Source organism: Theropithecus gelada, chromosome 14 (assembly GCF_003255815.1).
Source record: "Theropithecus gelada isolate Dixy chromosome 14, Tgel_1.0, whole genome shotgun sequence".
Taxonomy (NCBI): domain Eukaryota; kingdom Metazoa; phylum Chordata; class Mammalia; order Primates; family Cercopithecidae; genus Theropithecus; species Theropithecus gelada.
This window is the reverse complement of record NC_037682.1, coordinates 64,195,455-64,219,409: the sequence shown is the minus strand read 5'-3', so window position 1 is coordinate 64,219,409 and position 23,955 is coordinate 64,195,455. Positions and strand designations below refer to the sequence as shown.

The window sequence follows — 23,955 nt, the reverse complement described above, 5'->3', positions numbered from 1 at the left end:
AATTATTAGCTAAATTGATAGCTAATAATAAAAGTATTATTAAGGAAGAATAGAGGGTACTATAAGAGCATAATGAGACCTAATCTAGTCTGAAAAGGAATGGAGGTAGTCTTCCCTGAGCATATGGCATTTACATTGAGACTCAAAATGTGGGTGTTAGGCTGTGATTTAGCTTGAGAAAATCCTGTGGAGAGGGATGGCCATTAGTCAGTCATCCAAAGGGATCCAGCAGTCTAGTCCGGAGCATTTTGGGGAGTGGAGTTCTGTGGTATTGTATTTGTAGCCCATGTGGAAGACCAGGCCTACAAGAGGCCCTCAGTGACCTGAATCGTATCCTTAGCCCCTTACCCAGTATAGAATGAGGAACTGTCCTTGCTTACCCCAGGGAAAAGTATTTCTGTATCCTGGCTCCTGTGGACATCAAGGAGCCACTGCATAGTTGAGCTGGAGATGAGCCTGGTCACCAGAGCCCATGCTGTCCAGAGCCACTTGCCATCCAGGCCCCCGCATTTCATCAAGGCTTTAATCGGCTCCAAGCAGTCCTCATATGAGCCTGGCTGGTATCCGGCATGACCTCATCACCGCCAGTAGCGGCAGCTGGAGGCCAAGGCTCCCTTGGGTGAGGGAGAGGTCAACATCAGCTGGGCGAGGTCTGTTTCGTGTCCTACACTCTCCTCCACCTGCACTGAGCCTGGAAACAGCGCTGAGTCAGAATCAGATTTTCCAGCTGCCCTTTGCCAGCCCACTCATGCCCCCTCCAGCACACGTGCTATTGGGCAGAATGCACAGATAAAGGACCACACTGCAGCTTTAAGGAAGGAGAAAGTCAGGACCTGCAAAATAGCAGCAAAAACCCCTTCCAAGGCTGAGACTGGGAATGACCAGAACCAAGTTTCCCTTCCCAAAAGGAGTTTGCTTCTAGCATTCATGTGCTGTCTTCCTTGATACAGAAGCCAGGCAGTATCCAAGGAAGAACACAGCAGGGATGTTCTCTATAGGTTTGGACCACAGACTCCTTCCTGCATTTTGGAAATGAGTATTATTTAAATGTAGCCGAAGAAAGGAGCTTGCCACTTGAGAAATCCTTCAGGGACCCCTTTGAAGTAATAGAAGCCTGTGTGGTAAAGTGCTGACTAAGGGTCAAGGGACCTGGCACGTGGTTCTGGCACTAACTCTACCTTGCTGTCAAGCAAGTCCTTCCCCCAACCTGAGCTTCAGTTTCCTCATCTGTAAAATAATATAATTGGACTACAATCTGAGACTTTCTTTCACTGTAATATTTTGTGATTCTGAATACTTGCCCACTGATCTAATTGTCTTAAGTATTTGTATTTATTCAGCAACTATTAATTGTTTTCTTACAACTAACCACCATCATCCCTGTTCTTGGTTCCTCTGATACATGTTCTTAAAGCATCCTGTATGGTTTATCACTCTTACCATAACATGTAGTTCTATAGTTATTTGATTAATATATCTCTCCTTCACTTAACAGTGGGTTCACAGAAGGTAGGATCTGGATCTGAGGTATTGTGTTCCCAGCACCTTGCACTGTCTTTAACACATGATAGGTGCCTAGCAAACATTTGTTGAATTAATGGGTACTACGCATGTCAGGAAATAAGAGAGAAAAAGATATAGGCACTTCCTTGAGACTGCAGCCTGTAGAGTGATAATTTGGTGAAAATGCCCATATGCAAAGCACACTGACAACAGTGCAGGACAGTAGATAACAGGACTTTCAATTAAACATAAGCAAGGGCCAGAATTAACAGCTGTCATGGGGAATGAGGAGGAGAGAGACCAGTGTGGCATTATAGAAGGCTTAATGGAGGAGGTGGGACCAGAGCCAGACCCAGAAGGACAGGTAAAATTCAAACAGAGAGAGAAGGAAGGAAGCTTTTCAGGTGAGGCAGCAACAGGAGCTGTCCACAGGAGCCAGGATCCACAAATACTGTGTATTATTTAGAGACCTGGAGGAAACTGGCCATGTGCTGGATTAAGGGGTAGGGAGATGGGTGTGGAGGATCTTGGGGGAAGAGACAGAGGACTTTTACTTAGTTTTGTAGTCCATAGAGAGCTCCTGAAGTGATTGTCTGTTGTTTGTGTGTTTGTTTAGTGACCATTGTGACTTTCACTTTAAAAATTGCACAAGATAAAAATTTAGAGTAGTACCAGAAGACATGTAGTAGTAAAGGAAGTCTCCCTTTCATAGCCCTGGTCCTCCTCAGAGGCAACCACCTTACTCTTCTCATGTATCATCCCTATTGCTGCTGTAACAAGTTATCAAAAACTTAGTAGCTTAAAACAACACGCATTTATCTTCTGGTTCTGGAGAGAAGTCTGAAATGGGTTTTGCTGGACTGAAAACGGTGTTGGCAGAGCTGTCTTCCTTTCTGGAGACTCCAGGAGGGAATCATTCCTGTCTTCCCAGCTTCTAGTGGCTGCCCACATTTTATGTCTCCATGTAGTCGCCATCCATCCTCAAAGCCAGCAATGACCGGTTGAATCTTTCTCACATTTCCTCACTCTGACACTGGCTCTTCTGCCTTCCTCTTTTACTTCTAGAAACCTTTGTGATTATATTGGGCCCACTCAGATAGTCCAGAGTAATCTCCCCATCTCAAAGTCAGCTAATTAGCAACATTAATTCTATCTGCACCCTTCATATTCCTCTAACATATTCACAGGTTCCAGGGTTCATGGACATCTTGGGCAGAGGTGGGGGAGTTATTCTGTGTATCACACTCTCAGAGATATTTTATACATGCTTTATTTTGAATCCTCTTTTTGAATAGCTAATGCTTGCACATAGTATAAAATTCACAAGAATTTTCAGAGAAAAGTCTACTCTCACCCCATCTCCAGTCAAAGAATTGTCCAGTTTCTCCACTGTATTGTTACTATCTTTTCCCTTGACATTAGTTAGCACCCTGTAAAGAGATAGCTTTTGGTTTTCGAAATAGGATCTTGTTCTACCACCCAAGCTGGAGTGCAGTGACACAATTACAGCACACTCTAATCTCTAATTCCTGGGCTCAAGTGATCCTCCCACCTCAGGCTCCCACGTAGCTGGAGTTACAGGCGTAAGCCACCTTGCCCAGCTGAGTTTTTTTTAAAAAAATTGTTTAGAGACAGAGTCCTGCTATGTTGTCCAGGCTGTGAGGAGATACTTTTTTTTTTTTTTTTTGGAGATGGAGTCTCGCTCTGTTGCCCAGGCTAGAGTGCAGTGGCGCCATCTCTGCTCACTGCAAGCTCCACCTCCCAGGTTCAAGCGATTCTCCTGCCTTAGCCTCCAGAGTAGCTGGGATTACAGGTTCCCGCCACCACGCCCAGCTAAGTTTTTTTGTATTTTTAGTAGAGACGGGGTTTCACCATGTTGGCCAGACTGGTCTTGAACTCCTGACCTCAGGTGATCCACCCACCTCAACCTCCCAAAGTGCTGGGATTACAGGCGTGAGCTACCATGCCTGGCGGGTACTTACCATTTTAATGTTGTAAAATTTATTATAGGCTTAGTTATGTTGGGGCTACTATTGCCTCATATTTGGCCAGTATGGCATACCTGCATCTTTTTTTTTTTTTTTAATATGTAGCATTTTCTTATTTTTCTACATAACGAAATGTCTCAGGCTCATCTTGTATCCCCCTTGCTGCTGCCCTGAAATCAGCTATTTCTTGAGGAGCCCTCGGATTTTTTTTGTTGATAATTGTACTAGAGAGTGAAATCTGTGTACCAAGTGTGCTCATTGCTCCTCTGTTGACAGAGCCAAGAACTATTTATATAGGTATATACGCATGTATATACACGTATCTATTAAAATATACACATACATGTATATACATATGCACACAGATATTCTATATTGTTTACTTTTTTCTTTATAACGTAAATGCACCAAGGATGATTTTTGTTTTTGTTTGTTTTAAGAAACAACATCTAACTATGTTGCCCAGGCTGCTCTCAAACTCCTGGCCCCAAGTGATCTCACCTCAGCCTCCCGTGTAGCTGGGACTGTAAGCACAAGCTATTCTTATGCACATACATATGTTAGAAATCCTGAGAACGCCAATACTGCCCCCCCCCCCCCCCCCCCCCCCCTCCAGTTAATCCTGACAGGGTTCTTTCTTGTCTTCACACATTTCATATTTGTATGTCCTTCTTCCTTAGTGACAATGCCAGCTACAAATAGTGTTGATACATTTATTTATTTACTCATTTGCTCAATCCTATAATACATCTAAAAAAGCTTCAGAACTGCTTTACCCATATGCCACTATAGAAAACAAACCTCCTTAAAAGTTCAGGTCAGGATTTGTTTGCAATTCTCACTGCTAGTCTATCCAAGGCTGAGAGTACATAGTCAAATACTGGGTTCCTAAGTTACTGGGGTTCTTTTTTCCCTCTTCAGTGTGTTTATGCTATTCATTTGAAGTACAGTTGGGTTAATTTTTCAATTTGCTTTCAGTTTTAGGGTTTTTCTCCCCTACCTATCCTGACTGATTTAATTGTATTGTTTGAATGTGTAGAGCACTATCTCATTTCTAAAAGTCAAAGGTACCAAAAGGTATACTCAGAGAAGTAAGCCTCCCTCCTGTATCCCTTTCAACCGTCTTCTGTCCCTCTCAGTGAGTCCTGGCCCCTTGTAAATAAATAGCTTTGTTGTCTTCTGGTTTGTCCTCCCTGTGTTTCTTTGTATAAGCAAATATTTGTACGTCCTCTTATTTCACTTTTCTACCTACACAAAAGGTAGCATACTGTATATGTCTCTTTGCAGTTTGCTTTTTTAACTTAACAATATTTCTTTAAAATCACTTCATGTAAATTCATAGATATTCCTCATTTTTAACAGCTGCATAATACTTCATTGTATGTATATTCCATGTATTCTATACTTGGACCTTGAGATTTCTAATATTTTGCAGTTACAAATAATGCCACAATGAATAACCTTATGCATATGTATTTTGGTCTTGTTGGAGGTATGCCTTTACAATAAAGTCTGAGAAGTGGTATTGCTGGGTCAGAGGGTAAATACATATGTCCTCTGGTTAGCTGTTACCAAGCTTCTCCTCCGTACGAGTTGTACCGTGTTACACTTCTATTAGCATCGTATGAGAGGGCTTGTTTCCTTGTAGCCTCTCCAACAGATTGTATTGTCAAGCTTTTGGATTTTTGCCAATCTGAAGGTGAGAAATAGTACCTCATTGTAATTTTAGTTTGATTCTCTTATCATAAGTGAACTTGAACATCAATTCATATGTTTGACAGTCATTTTATATCTCCTTTTGTGAATTGTCTATTTGTGTCTTTTACCTACTTTTCTATAGGACTTTTGGTCTTGTTTTTCTCTTGATTTTTAAAATTTCTGTTTATTAGCCCTTTATCTGTAATGTATAGAAATATTTTCTCCTACTTTGGATTGATATGGTTTTAACACTTCCCATGTGATTCTATTATATAGCCAGGAGTGAGAACCACTAGGGTTGTTTATACAAATCAGAGCTGTCTTTTAAAGGAGAATGCATAGAGAGAGAAAGGAATAAGGGCTGAGGACTCGGCCTTGGTTGACACTCAGTAACTTAGAAAAGAAAAATGAAGTGCAAAGGAGATAAAGTCATAGATACTGTATATCATGGAAATCAAGGTAGAAAAGAAGGCCAGGCGTGGTGGCTCTTACCCCTGCAATCCCAGCACTTTGGGAGGCTGAGGTGGATGAATGGCTTGAGCCCAGGAGTTTGATACCAGCCTGGACAACATGGCAAAACCCTGTCTCTACAAAAAAATACAAAAATTGGCTGGGTGTGGTGACATGCCTGTGGTCCCATCTACTCAGGAGGCTGAGTGGGGAGAATTGCTTGAGTCTGGGATGTGGAGGTTGCAATAAGCCGAGATTGCACCATTGCACTCCAGCCTGGGTGACAGAGTGAGACCCTGCCTCAAAAAAAAATTCTTTTTAAAGGTAGAAAGAATTAAAAGGAGGCAAGATGGGTCAGCAGTATTGATGACTGCACCCATGGAGAAGAGGAAAAAGAGGTTGCTGGATGTCATAATGACATTCATAGCCCTACCTCTCAGTACAACTTCATCTGTGCTCATTCAGGCTGAAGGAAGACTCCTGATCCGTGGGCAGTGGTTTTGTCGAGTGGTATTGCCCATGACCATAGGAGGCCTCTCCTGACAAACAGAAATGGAAGGAGCATAGCCCAGCTGTGTCATAATGGGGCTATAATTATTCAGTCAGCAAGTATTTATTAAACTCCTAGTAAGTGCCAATTACTATTCTGGGCACAGGGTATCACAATAAAGACCTCATTTTTAATCTTTGCTTCTCTCTCACTACTTTCTAGTAAGTTGGAAGTTTCTCTTACCCAAGACCATTCATCTGTTTTGTCATGCATCCTCAACTCTGGGACAAACTTGGTGAAATCTTCAGAATTAATGAGGGAAAAGCATCTTGAGAAAAATGGAATCGCTAGCAACAGCAAGGAGCCCTGGGTCAAAGTGGTCTTCCCGGTGTTTGTGGTCTATCCCTGTCCTCTCTCCTTCCTCCTAATCTCCCACCACCTTTCCACTTTTATTTTTGGTGATGGTTGCCTGGTGACTGTGATTGGGCATAAAAGAAGGTGCATAAACTGGAAGAGTCCTTGTTGGCAGAAGCTTCTGGTTTTTCAAAAAAGCAAATGTTTTATGAGGGAGATGAGTAATTCCTTCAGCCTTGAATGAAGTAGATATCAGCAGATAAAACAGTTTCTGTTCCCAGAACCATAGCCTATAACATTTGATATTATAGTTAAAGATACTAGCTCCCCCACCCCCACATTTCTGATTCTCTCCATATAGAGAAGTGCAATTAGCAAAAAATATTTCATTGGTTTCTATTGCTGTGAGTGTTCACAAAGGCAACTGTAAATAAGGCTTCCTGTCTTCCTTAAGTTCAGAGTGAAAGTCTGTATATTTGAGTGCACCTCATTCCAGTGAGCCTGGCTCAACCACTACTTTAATGTGCTGATACTTCTCATCCAAGCAGAGGGCTCTACTTAGCTTTGGGAATAGATGTGTAAGTGGAAGCGAAAGTCATCTCTTGATAACCCCTCTTCTCTGCCCTGCACATTAGGCTAGGATTGGTCAACAGAAGCTTAAACATCTGGTCAGCTCAGTCCTTTGGGGTGGTTGGGGTTTCATAGACAACCCATCAAGATTGATTGGCCTCATAACTGAATTAGCCAGATGTGTGGGCATTGTGTGCCCTTTCTTCAGCTCCTTTCAATGTTGTTAGATGGAAGCAGACATGCGATTAGCATGTTTGAAGATGATGTGTTTTTAGTGCATGAACAGAAGCTGCCACCTTCTACGAAGACTGTGGCTGTGCCCCAGATGTCAGCAGTATGATTATGACTGCTAAATTCAGCCCAGACCCCAGGCTTGGATGCCTTGGTCTCAGCTGTCATTTGCAGGAGGCAAGACTGCAGAAGCCTAAGGACTCTGGCTCTGATAGTGCACTTTGAACTCTGCTTTATGCAGAGCCTTTCCCTCCCCACTGACAGTTGCTCCTAGCTGCTTTCTGGCCATAGAACCTGCTGCCACCTCTGAGGAGAGTCTGTGCTATACTGTGGGGATAAGGAGGAGTAGGGCTGGCCTCTTGAAAGCCCACAACTTCCACGAAAGTCGTGAACATTTTCATTTTGGGTCTTGTCCAAAATGAAAATAGGCTAAGGATCCTCACTTCCTGTGCCTGTGTCACATGCTATTCAGAGCATTATCCACCGTCTAGAAAACCTCTACGTTAGGTTTGCTTTGACCAGAAATGCTTGGCGGGAGTTTTTGCTTTTGTCGTTTTCCTTGCCTAACTCTGTATGTGAAGTATGTTTGAATATTCATTTCCATGGTTTTTATACCACCTCTTTCTAACCACACTGATCTACATATCTTCCTTAGAGCAAGCCAGGCATTTTCACGTCTTCCACAGCTTTGTTGATGCTTAATATTCCAAAGACATCTCATCCTTAGTGCGTCCAAACCCATCCCTCCTCACACTTTCTTCCATGTTCTCTTTGATGAATAGTATGGTTGTCTACTGGTTGCTCAAACTAGAAAGTGTTATGTCTGATGACTTCTCCCTCATTTTCCACCAAGTCCTGTCTTTCTTAGAATTTCATCTTTAGCCCATTCTCTCCTCTGTCCCCACTTCTTTAATTCAGGCTTCATTACTCTCACCTGGACTATTATAACAGCCTTGTTGGTCTTCCTACCTCTGGAATCCCATCAAACCAGCCTCTACCTCACAAAACCATGTCACTTTCCTGCTTTAAAACCTTCAGCAGTTCCCACTGCCTATAAATTAAGCCCAGATGTTTAACCCAGCATGCAGTCACTCTGAAGTCCACCATGAATCTTCTGCCACCAGTTTCCAAGAGAGGATGAGGATGATGGTTTGCTTCAGGATTGGGATCATCCTGTGGGCCTACCAGGAGGATGCCTGCAGCCAAGTAGGCCTGGGAGACAAGAACTGTCTCTGCCTGTGGCCCACTAAAGTGTTCACTACCTTGCATAGCTTTTCCTGCCTCCAAACCTGTCCTCATTCACTTTGCCTGGAATGTCCTTTCCCCGCTTCTCCACCTATCAGACTCCTACTTAGCCTTCAAGATCCAACTCATTTATATCTTTAATGTGTAACTTTCCATGGTTTGCCCACATGAAGTGAATCGCTTCTTACTCTGTTCCCCCACAGCAATTTTAGAAGACTATTTTATTGTTTTAAAGATTGCAATTGAAGCGTCAAAAAACAGAGCTTAACATGTATCTCCTCCTTACACACCCTCTTCCTCCTGCTCCTCAGATTCTGCTGCTGGTGGCCCCGACCAGATCTCTAACCTGGGATGGCCATCCAGTCTCCCTTCTGTCTACTAAGGAGGTAGGGTAGCCGGCTCCCTGTTCAACACCCCATCCACTGTCGGAAGGAATGGTTAGTAACAGCAATTGGAAAAATAACAATAGTTACCATTTTTTGATAAAAGCTCTGGACCAAGGCTTTTATCTCTTTTAATACTTAAAATAACTTGCCGGGTGTGGTGGCTCACACCTGTAATCCCAGCACTTTGGGAGGCCGAGGCAGGCAGATCACGAAGTCAGGAGATCGAGACCATCCTGGCTAACACGGTGAAACCCCATCTCTACTAAAAATACAAGAAATTAGCTGGGCGTGGTGGCGGGCGCCTGTAGTCCCAGCTACTGGGGAGGCTGAGGCAGAAGAATGGCGTGAACCCGGGAGGCGGAGCTTGAGTGAGCCGAGATCGCACTGCTGCAGTCCAGCCTGGGTAACAGAGTGAGACTCCGTCTCAAAAAATAATAATAATAAAATAAAAATAACTCTGCAAGTTAGGAACTCTTATTAGCTACATTTTCCATATGCATAAACAAGGGCACCAAGCAGTTCAGTAACTCAACCAAGGTTCACCAGTGAGTGGCAGAGCCATTGTGTTATTGTATCTATGATTAGGATCTCATAAGCAGAATTCTAGTGTATGTCCCCAGAGCCTATAGGGTCTACCCTGTCCTCTGTAGGGTCTGGCATAAAATAGGTGCTCTAGTATGTTGGTTGGTTGGCTGAATGAATGAATGAATCAGCATTCTTCCCATTGAACTTGCCTTCAGGCTTAAGAGGCTGAATGTCTGTAGGTTATGCCAAGAAGTATGGATTTTGTCTCATCTCGTAATGCCCAGCTGTACACAGACATGTTCCCTCCCACTCAGTAACAAACTGCCTGGAACTCTTTCCTGGCTCATATTTACAAGAGAATGTGATAAATTCCGTATTGATCCCTCCTGTTCCACTGTAAATTTTGCAAAAGATGATTAAATAGAGCAATAGAGTCTGCAGGCATTGTGGCTCAATATGTTGTGGACTGGTGTATCGACCTCCTCCATCCAAAGGCAGCCAGCGCCTATCTCTGCTGCCCCAAACCAGTAATTAAAATCCTGTGAGACTTGGATTTAAAATCCAATCATATCCCTGAATCAAGCCTTCTAGCCTCCCCGTGTGACGAGTGCAATAAGGTAACGACAGGAGCATGTTTATGTCTGTGTTGAAGCAATCCCCATAGGGTGGGTAAGAAATGGAGACTTAGGTAGCCCTGCTGGCTAAATCATTTCACCCTGACACCACAGCCACTTGTAAGACAATCTGTAGGTACATAAACAAGTCCCAGCCAAAGACCAAAACTCAAGGTATAAGAGCAAAATGTCATGCACAAAAATCCACAAATTGTGTTTCACTATACACTTACATTCCCACAGCCAGTAGTAATTTTAAGCAAGTAATTTGGCCTTGATTACACGGTTACTGGCCTTTAGTAACCAAACGTATTTTTGAATGTCCACAGGAATTCTGACTTAATCTAAAGCCAGCTTTCCCTTTGCTGAGGCCTGTAATCAAAGCACAAGATACTACTGAAATAAACTTGTCCATCTCCCCTCAGCTGGATGAGGAGCTCCTTAAAAGCAAGAACAGTATCTTCTTACTCACTTTTGTATCCCTAGCACCTACCATGGTGCCAAACATATAGAAGACTCAAAAAGTATCTTTGAATGAATGGATAAGTGCATGTTAACAATTAATCTTGAAAAAAAATACCTGTAAACCAGTATATAAGTAGGAAACCACCTAAGCGGTTGTCCATTTAATGCTTGAACACTTCCAGTGCTGGAGAACTCAGTTGCTCTTGAGGCTGTTCATATTCTATTTTTAGATGTTCCAATGGTTAGAAATTTAGCCAAAATCTGCTTCTAAGTGTTTTAATATTACCCTTGATTCACGTAGAATGAATCTAATCCCACTCTAACACGATGGCCCTTGAAATATCTGAAAATGTCAGGCAGGTTCTCCTGAGCTCTTTTCTCCAGCCTAAACCCCCTACTTCCTTAAACTATTTTTCTCATGTGGCCTGTAAACCCTTTCCTGTCTCAATCACGTTTCCCAAAACAATCCTCACTTTCCCTTCCAAACCTATGACTTCCTATTTATTTCCACTAACTTTCATCACATTTGCTTTAGCTCTTAATGTCAATCTTCCATCGCGTGTATTTGGTACCCTTCCAACCTTAATTACATCTGCAGATTTGATGAGGAAGATGTCCCTGTGATATCCATGTCATAGGTAAACATGCTGAACAAGGACCAAGTGTTTGCTGCCACTGGAAACTCCTTCCAGACCTCTGATCCACCTGCTTGGGTCTGGTTAGTCCATCAGTCTTTTACTAGCATTCCATGTGGTACTGGCATCCAGTACCATTTCTCCATTGTGACCACAGGATTATCCTGAGATATCTCATCAGATGTCTCATGAAGTCCACATTTGGCCTAATTGTACCTGATTGAGCAAACAGGTCATCCTGATAAAGAAAGGAGAGGTTAGTCTGGCATGACTTGGCTTCTGCGAACCCATCCTGATGCCTAGCGATCATCATCATTCCTTTTCTAGCCATTCACAAAGCATTCTTAGTCGTACATCTGATTGTGGAGACAAGGCATATGTGTGAAAGTCTGTGATCAGATAATAACTCTAGTGGTTCAAAGGAAGAAGTGATCTGTAGGCTTGAGTGGCCTGGAAAAGCTTCAGGGCAGGGAAGATGAACCTGAGTCTGCAGAACATAAAGTCTGGGTGGTGGGCAAAGATGATTTTGGCACCACAGAAGAGAACAGTGGTAGTCCAGTGTAAGCCAGTCCTTCCAGTCAGTGCTGAGGAAGTGCAAGCTATGGGGTGGGCAGAGGCCGAAACGGTGTAGGTGGAAAGAGCCCTGAACTAGTAGGCATGGGTTCTAGCTCCCACTCTCCTACTCGTGGTCTCTGTGACCTTGAGCTCTAATTTCCCTTCCCCAGGCCTCTCCACTTCTCTGGTCCTTTTTTCTTTAGTGCTCAGTGTAGTATCTTCTGCTCTTCTCCAGCTGGTGCTGTGGTTTCCCACCTCCTAAGCTGCACAGTGCCTAGCTCCCTGGTACCAGGGGCGTAGGGGGAAGAATCATCATCCTCATCTCAGTCCCCTGAGATCCTCATCTTCTCACTCCCCTGTTACATAATGATGTTATTTCTATCCCTGTTTGTCTTTCACTAGTCTGAGTTCTACCCAAGGGCAAGAACAAGTCTGATTCCATACAGTGAAATGGGGAATGTCTGGATCCATTCCATTAAAAGTCTCTCTGTTCCCTGAACGTTAGAAATCTGCCTCCCTGAAGGCAAGGGATCACATCAGAGCATATCTACTGGGGGGTTGGGACTTGTGGATGACCTTCTGGGAGGTCAGTTAATGTGTGTCACCATTCCCCTGGCCCCCAGACAGGGAAGTCCTGAATGGGAGGAAAGGGAGCCTCATTTTGTCCCCTTTCTACAAAGCTGTCTATCCTAAATCTGCCTCTAGAAATGCCCCTATCTTGGCTTTGGAGCATCTGAGCACACTGGAAGGGAGGAAAAAAGATGATTTTTCTCTCTTTTTGAGTCATCAGGCCTTTGGAAGGTAGCACTTGGTAGTGGAAAACCAGACCTGGCTTCCTTTCCTAAAAAAATACTTTTCATTATGTAAAATATCAAACATGTACAAAAGAGAGAATAGTATAATAAATCCCCATGTTAAATCCCAGCTTTACTATTTATCTGCTCTATGACCATGGGTAAATTATTTTAGTTTTCTGAGCCTCTGCTTTCTCAGACTGTTTGATGAATAATTCAGACACTGTATATAAAAGCATTATACCCAACAAATGTTAGCCTGTCACCTTTCCCCTTGCTCTTCTGTTAGATTCAGTTAAATCATCTGTAAACTAGAAAAAATTATACATCTCCTGCTGTCTTCATCAAATTGTTAAATCCATGGCCATTGTCAGCACAGGATATGGCACATAACAAGTGCCCAGTAAGTATTTTTCATTACAGGGGCGGGGTGGGGGGGCACATCTGCAAGTGTGAATGTCTGTGTACATATGTATGTTGAGCAGGGCTCAGTGGTGTGGTTTATGGAAAAAGCTCAAGAGACCAGAGCTCTATTCCCAGTTCTTCTGTGCTTCCTGCAGCATTCTCAACAAGTCTTTTCTCTCTCACCTTCAGCTTCCGGGAAAGTAGAGGAGAATTGGCTCTGACTTGAGGGAGCCCCATACATACTGGATGTGAAAACTAAACCAAGATATGAAAGTGGCAGGCCAGGACCCTGAGACTGAGGGCCAGGAAAAGGAGTGAGTAGGGAGGACACTAGGAGCCCAGAAGGGAGAGCACTGATCACTGGAGGAGGAGAGAACTGGGCCTTGAAGAATGGGCAGGATCTGGGTAATCGGAGAGACCACAGGTGGGGACAGAGTGGAGCTGAGCATGGAGACAGGGAAGGTGCATGGCTTTTCATATGTGGTCATCCTCTCACTCTCTCTCTGAATGTTTCCTTGATGGGGAGCTCATAACTGAAAAGAATAGATCAGTCCACATTGACATGCCTCTGATCATGGGAAGGATTTCCCGTAATTAGAAGTTTCAACAAAAACTTCTAATTTGAGATAGTCAACAGACTGCTGAAATAGTGACAATGAGGACGAAGGTGGTAAAGCCACTAGCAGTAAATATGGAAAGCAAGAGTGAATGTAAAAGTTATTACAAAGAACATTGTACACCTGTCTAATCCTTCTTTCCAATCATTTTTGAACTTGTTAATCTAATTAGTCCTCACAAAGCCCTTAGAGGTAGTCCTCACAAAGCCCTTAGAGGTAGATAGGGCAGCAGTCATTACCACCAGAGAAGTAGAACAAGTACCCTGGTGGATCACACAGCTGGGAGAGGCAGCCCCTCACTGGCTCCCCAGCCCAGTGCTCTTTCAGGGGGAAGGGCTGAGTCATGGGAATTGCAGTGGAATCGCATCACTAGAAGGGCAGTGTGCTGACAGAACCAGGGGTGGGGAGCGGCGTGAATGTCAATGTTGTTAATAATAATAGGCCAACACATTTGTATAGGACATTTACTGTTGTTACTGTTGTTGTTGTTAAGCCGTCTTATACACATTATCTTATTTGAGGTAGGCAAGGGCCAGGACAGAGTAGTGTCAAGGGAGGAGGGAGTGACAAGCCTTCTCCCACCCTCTCAGCTTATGAGCTTTTTGCCACCAGCACAGAGAAGATCTGAATCCCACCTCCACCCTAATTTCAGCACTCTCCCTAGGAAAGGCAGGTGGGCCTCTCTCTCCAACCACTTCCTCCCCACTTCCCACCTACAGAGCATAGAGGGTACCAGGGCCTGACCTGACCTCTTCTGCCAACCAGGCAGAGAGGCTTCTGGGACCAGCAAAGAAACTGGGGACTTTGGTCTACAGGAAAAAGGTACCTGGTTTTGTACTTGCTATCAGAAAGGTTCTCCTGGGGCAGAAAGAACAGCCATGTTCTGTGTGGCCTCAGAAGATGGCACCTGGAGAGAATATGGTTCAGTCGTCTGGCAAATATTATTGAGTTCCCATCCCATGCAAGGATATATAGCAGTGTATCAAACACAGTGACTGGCTTCTAAGAACTCTCAGTCTTACATTAAAGACAGTCTTAAAGACAGACTTTAATGCAGGGTGACCAATGCAGTAAGATGGAAGCCAAAAGACCTATGGGAGCAGAGAGGATGGTACCCAACTTACGGTGGAAGGAAAACAAGGCTTCCTGGAGGAGAAGCCTGGACTGAGTCTTAAAAGATGAACAGATGTTTTCAGAACCAAGATGGAAGTGGAGTTGGTGAGAGAATCTGGGGCTCATATGTGAAAAATATGCCTTCAGTTAAATGGGGGACACCCCTGGGAGAGCCATGAACTTGGGGCTGGGTACTGGGGACATTCAGAGGAGCCAGAGTGACCACCCGTTTGAGATATAGTAGAAGGAAGTATCTTCTTAGGGAATTAGAAGAACTCACCATTTTTCCACTTGGAGAGTCAATAATTGTGTCAAATCAAAGGCAGGTACTGAAACAGAGAAGAGGAGTGGGCTCTCTCAGCACCAGTGAGCCAGGCCTTCACTCTCACCAACAGCATTGCCACTGGGTGATGAGGTCCAAACCAGCCATAGTGGCACCAATCAGCATCAGCCCCACGACCACCCACCCCCCGCCCCAACACGACTTTCCTGGCCCAGGCCCTATTGACAGATCCCCCAGAATCTGAAGGAATTCAAGACAAATGGTTAAGAGGATGGAGTTAATAAAATTTGAAAAATTGAGGCCTGTCACTCCACTAAACTTTTTTCAATACCACTGACAGAAACATATTTCCCCAATGAGTGACCTTCCACAGCTGTAGCGGGCAGGCGCAGCCGCAGCAGTGCTGCCAGGAAGCCAGTCTGCTATTTATCAAATATTATAAGCTGGGACACACTAATCTGGAGAGGGAGAGGAGGGGAGGGGTCCTGTACCACACTGCCTGGGGTGCTCCAGGTGTTTGCCCCAGCCCCAGACAGCCAGTGGGAAGTGACGGATAGCCTGCGATTAGCACTCCCCACCTCCATCCAGCCCTTTCACTTGCTCCCGGAGGCCTGGCCCTCTAGACCAGCTGCTCGGCCCGAAGGGGCCCTGGGTGGGAGGCAAGGGGAGGTCAGGCCAGGGCACGGGCCATCCTGATGCCCCTGGAGAGGGCAGGCGGGTGAGGCCCAACATGGTTATTTATTGGAGTGTAATGGTTTGTGGCCATGAAGGTGAAATCGATCAGTGGTAGAAGTCAGGTTCTATCAATTATTACAGCAATTAGTCAAGTCAGAGCGAGGGTGAAGGGCTGGGGTCCTAATATTAGATGGACACTATCCACGGTACCCCTGCCTCAGCCTTCCTAAAGTGGGGGCAGACATGCTGCCCTGAGGCTCTAGAACCTTGGGGAGCCTTCCCCATGAGTGGTCAGGTGGAGCCTGACCTGAGAGCCTCCTGGGCTGGAGACAGGTGCAGTACTACTTTAAAAGGAGCCCCTGTGCTGGCTGGCCCAGGTGCAGAGATGTCCTGCCTGTCCCCATCCCATCCTTTATGAGAAGTGACACGACTCCTACTAGAAATTACTCAGTGGCCAATGTTTATGGCACACATTTTTCATTCTGTAAGCAAATATAGATCACTGACAGCACTTGTTTGAAGAGGCTAATCTCACTCTCTGTTCATTCTTCCACTGTCTTCCTCTGTCACCTTGTCTCCTCTTCCCCCTCCTCTTCTCTCTGCCATTTCTTTCCTCCTAACCATTTTTCTACTCTTCTCTTTGCCATTCTTCCCCTTCCAGAGGTCTCTCCCTAACCCTCCCTTCCACCGCAGCTCATGTCTAGTGACAAAGCTGCCCTTGAGGCTGTCTAAGAAAGGAGAGACCTTTTCACTGCTTCTTTGCAGCTCCCTTTCTGCCTCCGCTGTGGTTTAGCTCTCGGGGGAGGGGAGGATGCTGTCTGCCACTGGCCCCTCAGCCCTTGCAGAGCCCCTCAGTGTTGAGTGCCAGAGAAAGCAGCTCAGCAGGGCTGGGCCAGGAAGGCTGGGCTAGGCGAACAAGTCCCTGAGCAGTTTGTTCCTTCCTGAGCCCCACAGTGCTGCCTGTCCCTCCTTCAGCACACTGATGACACTCAGCCTGTGATCTCTTGTCCCCATGAGCTCCTGGAAAGGTGGAATTGTGCTGGACTCGAACTCTAGGTAGCACCTAATAATCTTAAAGACAGGAAGTCTTTAAGGTTATTAAAGAGTCTGCAAAAGAGACAGAAGAAATGGTCACAAGAGCGGAAAGAAAACCTGAAAAGTGGTGTTATAGAACTCACAGGAGAGAGTGGCCAAGGTATCAGTTGCTATAGAACAGTCGTGAAATGTAAAGAAGGAAACTGTTCATTGACTCTGCCAGTCCTTCATTATCCTGCACACAGAAGCTTGCAGATAGCAAGTGCCCAGTAAGTGCCAACAAAATTGAAAGAAAGGATGAGGCTCTGACTGAGCTTCTGAGGACTTGCCCAGTAGTTAGGAAGACCACAGGCACCCTCCTTCCTAGGGAGGTTGCACTTTGTCCTGAAAGCAAAGGCCAGCTGAAGGCTTTTTCGTCAGGGGTATATTGTGGTCACCCTCATGAGAGTAGAGAATTGGAGTTAGGAAAACCTGGGGGTAGTTTTTACTCCTAGTTCAAGCAAATAAAGCTAGCTTTGTGGCCTTGGGCTAGTTATTTCACTTTTCTGAGCCTGTAGCTTGGGGATTTTAATTCCTATCCCTCAGGGTAGTTGTGAGGATTAACTGATAAAATATATAGAAAGTACCGAGCACAGTGTCTGGCACAGAGTAATTGCTCAATAAATAGCAGTGTTACTATTATTACATCATGACTCCAATGATCTGCCCAGGAGACATGAAAACATACATCTACACAAAGACTCGTGTATGAATGTTCATGGCACTGTTTATATCATAGTCAAAAAGGGGAAATAGCTTAAATGTCCATCATCACCTGATAGATAAACAAAACGTAGTATATCCACAGAATGGAGTATTATTCAGCCATGCTACCACATGGATGAACCTTGAAAACATTCTGGTAAGCTTGAAGAAGTCAGACACAAAAGGCCACAATTATACAACTCCATTCATAGGAAGTATCCAGAATAGGCAAATCCATAGACAGAAAGTAAACTAAGGTTTGCCAGGGCTGGGGGTAGGGGGAGTGTCTGATAATAGATAGGGGATTTCTTTTGGAGGAGGGTGAAAATGTTCTGGAATGGTACATTTTAAACCACTGAATTGTATACCTCATTTCCTTTCCTTTTTCCTTTCCTTTCCATTTTTCAGACAAGTCTGTTGCCCAGGCTGGAGTGCAGCGGCATGATCCCAGGTCACTGGGATCTGCCTCCTGGGTTCATGCAGTTCTCGTGCTTCAGCCTTCCAGGTAGCTGGAATTACCAGCATGTGCCCCCATGCCCGGCTAATTTTTTTTTTTTTTTTTAGTAGAGATGGGGTTTCACCATGTTGGCCAGGCTGGTCTCGAACTCCTGGCCTGAAGTGATCTGCCCACCTCGGCCTCCCAAAGTGCTGGGATTACAGGCATGAACTACTGTGCCCGGCCTTGAATTGTATACTTTGAAAGGTTTAATTTTATGGTATGTGAATTGTATCTTAATAAAAAACAATGTATTTGTCAATATTCTGCACTAAATTCCTGTTAGAAGATAATACTGTGTAAAAAAAATTAGTTTTTTCTTATTGATAATAAAAGTTTCCTTCACCTGGATTGTATTTCCTATGGCCTGCCCCTTCCCCCTCTACCTCCCACATCTCTATAGAGCTTTATCCACTTCCTCTGCCACTCAGGCAGACAGCCACATGTAAATGCTTAATAAATTGTTACTGTTGTTCATAAGTTGATAGGGTCTTTTAAGAAGTAGAGACTGTGGCTGGGCATGGTAGCTCACACCTGTAATCCCAGCACTTTGGGAGGCCAAAGTGGAAGGATCACCTGAGGTCAGGGGTTTGAGACCAGCCTGGCCAACATGGTGAAACCCCCATCTCTACTAAAAATACAGAAATTAGCCAGGCATCATGGCACATGCCTGTGATCAGGAGGCTGAGGTGGATAATTGCTTGATCCCAGGAGGTGGAGGTTGCAGTGAGCAGAGATCGCGCCACTGCACTCTAGCTTGGGCAACAGAGTGAGACCCTGTCTCAAAAAAAAATAAAAATAAAAAAGTAAGAAAAGAAGAAGTAGAGACTTGTGGCTGGGTGTGGTGGCCCCACGCCTGTAATTCCAGCACTTTGGGAGGCCAAGGCAGGAGGATTGCTTGAGCCCGGGAATTCAAGACTAGCCTGGGCAACATAGTGAGACCCTGTCTCCTAAACATTTGTTTTTTTTGTTTTTGGTTTTTTTTTTTTTGAGACGGAGTCTCGCTCTGTCACCCAGGCTGGAGTGCAGTGGTGCAATCTCCGCTCACTGCAAGTTCTGCCTCCCAGGTTCACGCCATTCTCCCGCCTCAGCCTCCCGAGTAGCTGGGACTACAGGCACCCACCACCACGCCCAGCTAATTTTTTGGAAAGACAGGGTTTCACCGTGTTAGCCAGGATGGTCTCAATCTCCTGACCTTGTGATCTGCCTGCCTCGGCCTCCCAAAGTGCTGAGATTATGGGCGTGAGCCACTGAACCCGGCCAAAAAAAATTTTTTTAATTAAAAGAACTTTTTCTTTTTAAGTAGAATAGGAATACTTCTGTATCATGATATAAATGTTTTCACATACTGGATTGAGAAACACTGGTTTTTACTGTCCATCAACAGTGGTTGGACACCCACCCTGAGCCATACCCTGTGCTAATTGGTTTCCCAGCCAGCCCATTATATCCTTTGGCAGGGACTGAGTCTTAACCTTCTATTATGCAGACAGTACTTCCTGAGCAAGAGAGAAGCTCAAAAAATGCTAGATAATTATTACCTTAATGTTCTGTGTAACACACATTTATTGAGCATCTGCTGTGTACAAAGCAGTTTTCTAATTATGTTTCTGTCTTCCTGCCATGAGAGGAGTACCTTTAGGGCAGGGCCAGATCTGATTCTTCTGCATCCTCAGGCCCCATTCATTCAGGGTCTGCCGACTTGAATAGAATGGGTGGTTTCTGAAGAAGAGAGTGAGGTGCTTAGATGTGGGCTTTGGGAAGGCTGTGACAGCACAGAGAGTCAGAGTGACCTTTCCTCCATAACTGCCGGGGCTGGCACAAGGTAGACACTTTATACAGGCTTGTCAGCTGCCAGTACTTAGAGACAAGGCAGATACATGGCCCCAAGCTAACCCCTTCTTTTTGTCATACTCAAAGTCTTTGTCCTTAAGTCACAGGAACTAATGATTGAAGGAAATGCTCAGCCACACACACTCAACCACCAACAGCTAGAGTGGCATAGACAGGTTGCTGGTGGTGCCCATGCCCTTCCAGAGGTCTCAGCTGACTCAGACAGATAGGAAATGCCCAGAGGTAAGAGCGCATAAAAGGAGAGCAGCAGAAAACAGAAAGAAGGGGAACCATTTAATTGTTATTTGGGATATTCTCTGCTTTAGAAAGGAACCCTTTGTATGGCTTCATGAATGAATGTTTATCTGTACGCTGATAGGGGCAGCTTCCTATTCTTGAGGAGACTGGGGGCTGGATTTGTATTTAAACAGATAATAATCACCTAAGGAGAAGTGGCCTTTGGTGTAAAGCCTGACATAATTTAATGAGTGAAGGATTAAATGATGCACGGAGCGTCCACAGGCCTCCTCCCTTCCCTGAGACTTACCTTGGCTTCAGGCGGGCAGATCATGAGGTCAGGAGATTGAGACCATCCTGGCTAACATGGTGAAACCCCATCTCTCCAAAAAATTAGCCGGGCGTGGTGGTGGGTGCCTGTACTCCCAGCAACTCGGGAGGCTGAGGCAGGAGAATGGCGTGAACCCAGAAAATAGGGACATTTTAATGAATACATGTATGAAATTGTGTGTTTACATGTATTTGTGCTGGAGTATATTAACCTGTGTAGTTGTTTGGCATACTGTGTTAGCATGTTCAGCTGTGTGTATTTGTGTATTTACAATGCATCTATGTGTATGGAGTATGTTATGGAACATGTGTGCATGCACGTGTAGGAGCCCCAGTCCCATGTTTTTCCACCATTTGTAGGTGTCCATGGACATTCCCAACATAGAAATCAGAGCCCTAAGCCACCTCCAAGGGAAGGCTGAGGTTCCACTGATCATTCATAGAGCCTCTGACTATTTATCCTTCTTCTCTTGCCAGGAGCCAACCCCCTGCAGAGGAATGAAATGGGACACACGCCCTTGGATTATGCCCGAGAAGGGGAAGTGATGAAGCTTCTGAGGACTTCTGAAGCCAAGGTAAGTCTCAGGGAAGGGAGGAGGCCTGTGGACACTCCACGCATCATTTAATCCTTCACTCATTAAATTATGTCAGGCTTTACACCAAAGGCCACTTCTCCTTAGGTGATTATTATCTGTTTAAATACAAATCCAGCCCCCAGTCTCATCAAGAATAGGAAGCTGCGCCTGTCATGACCAGGGAGTGGCCTTGGCCACTTCTGGCTGCTGAGCATTACCTTTAAATTTGGTTTATGAAGTGATGGGTCTCCCAGGTCCTTTTCAGAGGAGGGGGTGCTAGCCAGACAAAATCTTTAGCCCAAGCAAAGATTTTAGTCGTATTTTTCCTAGGCCTCATGTATTCTACAGCCTCATCAAACCATCTTTTCCCAGCATCACTCTTTCTAGAACTATTCCTTCACCCCTCCCCTCCCCTCCACGCAAACTCCAGAAAGCCTAGTATAGAATCTGAGCCAAAAAATCCTCCATTCTAATTCTGTCTTCCCAACCAAACTTTTGAACTCCCTGAAAACAGGGCTAAGTAACTCAGGAACTACTGGACAGAACTAGAACTAGAATCACAAAATCTCAGAGCTAGCAGGGACTTTAGAAATCAAGTCCAGTGATGGGAAGTCTTACAAAAGCATAAGCCAATAAATCAGAGGAAAATTGAGTTGTTCGAGTAGAAGGAGAGAGACGGACTAGAGCACTGCCCATGTGGCCTGCCCTTCCCTCCTGGGGAAGTCTCTGAGGGGACTCTGCTGTTGCCACAAGTTTCAATCTCTGAAACCTAAATCAGCTGACTTATTTTACTCCTGGAGAAACTGGAGCCTAGGGCTGTAATGTGGCTTGCCTTTGGTCCCAGAGTGAGTTAGCATCAAAACTGAACATAATAGGCTTGACTACAGGTCATGTGGTAGGTTCAGTGGCAGGACAGGGACTGCAAAGACCAGGTTTTTTACTTTTACTCTTGTGCCCTTTCCAGCATCAAGGAGTCTGTTATCCACAAATTGGCCGAAGTACCTTGAGATGATTCAGTGTGGCAGGTCCCACCTAGTGGCAAATATTCTCTGTCTTAAGTCCAAGCACTTAGCTCCCTGGAATGAGACTGAAGAGATGTGGGTTCTGATCCTAGCTTCACCACTCACTGCCCATGTGAGCTTGGGCTAGCACTTCCCCTCATTAAAGCTCAGTCTTCTGTGATATGAAAACATTGTACTAAATGGTTTCTAAGGTTCTAGGCAACGTATGAATGTATATGGATCAGTCAGGATAAGCTAGATTATGCTATTGTAACAACCCCAAATTTCAGTGGTTTAAAACGAAACAAAATAAGATTTATTTTTGCCTTATGTTGCATGTTCCTTGTGGTTGTGGATGAGGGCAGGCTCTATTCATCCTAGGCACTTAGAGATCCCAGCAGGCAGAGCAGCCACCCACTGGAATGTTGCTGGTTGCTTGCCAGAGGGAAAAGGATGCTCTGAAGGGTCTTACATCCACAGTTAAATGCTCAGCCTAGAAGGAGGATCCTTTCCGTCCACTCACTATTCATTGGCCAGAACTAATCCCATGTTCCAAACCAATCATAAGGGGGCCAGGAAGAGTAATCCTACCATGTGCCTAGAACGGGAGAGCTGGAAATATTTGATAATCAACATCAACCATACAGAGTTTGCCTCCCTGGTAATTTTAGTAACTGTCTTACAGTAGTTTCTCCTGGAGAAAGGAAGGAATTAGGGCCGGGCGCGGTGGCTCAACCCTGTAATCCCAGCACTTTGGGAGGCCGAGGCGGGTGGATCACGAGGTCAGGAGATCGAGACCATCCTGGCTAACATGGTGAAACCCCGTCTCTACTAAAAAAATACAAAAAAACTAGCCGGGCGTGGTGGCGGGCGCCTGTAGTCCCAGCTACTCGGAGGCTGAGGCAGGAGAATGGCGTAAACCCGGGAGGCGGAGCTTGCAGTGAGCCGAGATCGCGCCACTGCACTCCAGCCTGGGTGACACAGCGAGACTCCGTCTCAAAAAAAAAAAAAAAGAAAGGAAGGAATTAGGAAGGGTGACTAGTTTTTCACAACCCATCCCCAGGAGCCCTTGTGACCAGAAAGAACTACTAAATTTCAGAGGGCAAGTGCTTCTCTCCTTTTGTTCAGATTTTTCTATCCTAGGAGTAGGTCGGGAGGTTGGGTCAACTTCCCCAAGTGCCTTAAGGAAATCCCTTAGCACTGTTGCGCCTAACCTTAGGGACTGCACTCTCATCCTCAGCTCCCCTTTCAAGCCCAGTGCCTTTCCCCTGAGAGACCAGCCCTGGACTTGGCCAAGAGTACCTGTGGCTTTTGAACTTGTGTGACAGAGCAGGCAGTGATCTGGCCACTGAAGCAAGAGAACAGGCCCCCTTAGTGCCAGTGCTGGTGGAGGGTTAGGCCCACTGAAGGACCCTTCACAAAATTTAGCTACCCAAGGGAAGTGGCTTGATGTTGGCCACATTGTTACAGGGCTAATGTCCAGAGTGAACAAATGGCAGCTGCAATCCCCTGTGCCAGTCAGACCCTTCTGGAGCATGGAGAGCAATTATAGATACCATATTCGAAGTAGACATTGATCTCTTAGAATCTGTGCAGAGAAGGGCAGTAGGGTGGCAAGAGGAACTGTGCCACGAGAGAAAGCTGATGGTAATAGGACATCTGGCCAGAAGAGGAAGAGCACAGGAACAGCTCTGGGTGAGAGGGAATGAGATTTGTTCCATGGCAGAGCCACAGTGGGTAGGCTTATTGGGCAGCAGCTTCAGGGAAGAGCCCTAACACAGCTGTCCCACCATGGAGGCGCTGCCTTAGAGGCTAAGAAAACCACTTGGAGCCAGTCCAGGGATTCCGTAGCTCTCAGCTGGAAGACCATTTCATCTGTTGTCACCTCTGTGCATCCAGTCTGGACTTTCTCCATTCTGAATGTGTCCACTGAGCATCTCCACCTAATTGCTTTGCTGTCCCATCAAATTCTACCTATGTGAAGCACCCCTCAGCCCTCCCTGGATGTCAGCAGCATTGGCTTTCTCTCAGTTGTTCAGCATCTACTTGGTCACCCATTCATTCTGTTCTGCATTTTTCCTCCAAACTGCAAAAAGCTTCCTCTTCAA

The 23,955-nt window shown here is 45.2% G+C and overlaps 1 protein-coding gene across 4 annotated transcripts in view; it reads left to right on the top strand.

Annotated features, from left to right (window-relative positions):
• Nucleotides 1-23,955, top strand: part of CLPB (ClpB homolog, mitochondrial AAA ATPase chaperonin) — a 149,388-nt gene that overhangs the window by 91,409 nt on the left and 34,024 nt on the right. For all 4 annotated transcript variants that reach the window (XM_025356858.1, XM_025356857.1, XM_025356856.1 and 1 more), the window contains one exon: nucleotides 20,749-20,846. In XM_025356858.1, coding sequence (XP_025212643.1) covers nucleotides 20,749-20,846 — 98 coding nt within the window. The remainder of the gene's footprint in view (nucleotides 1-20,748; nucleotides 20,847-23,955) is intronic.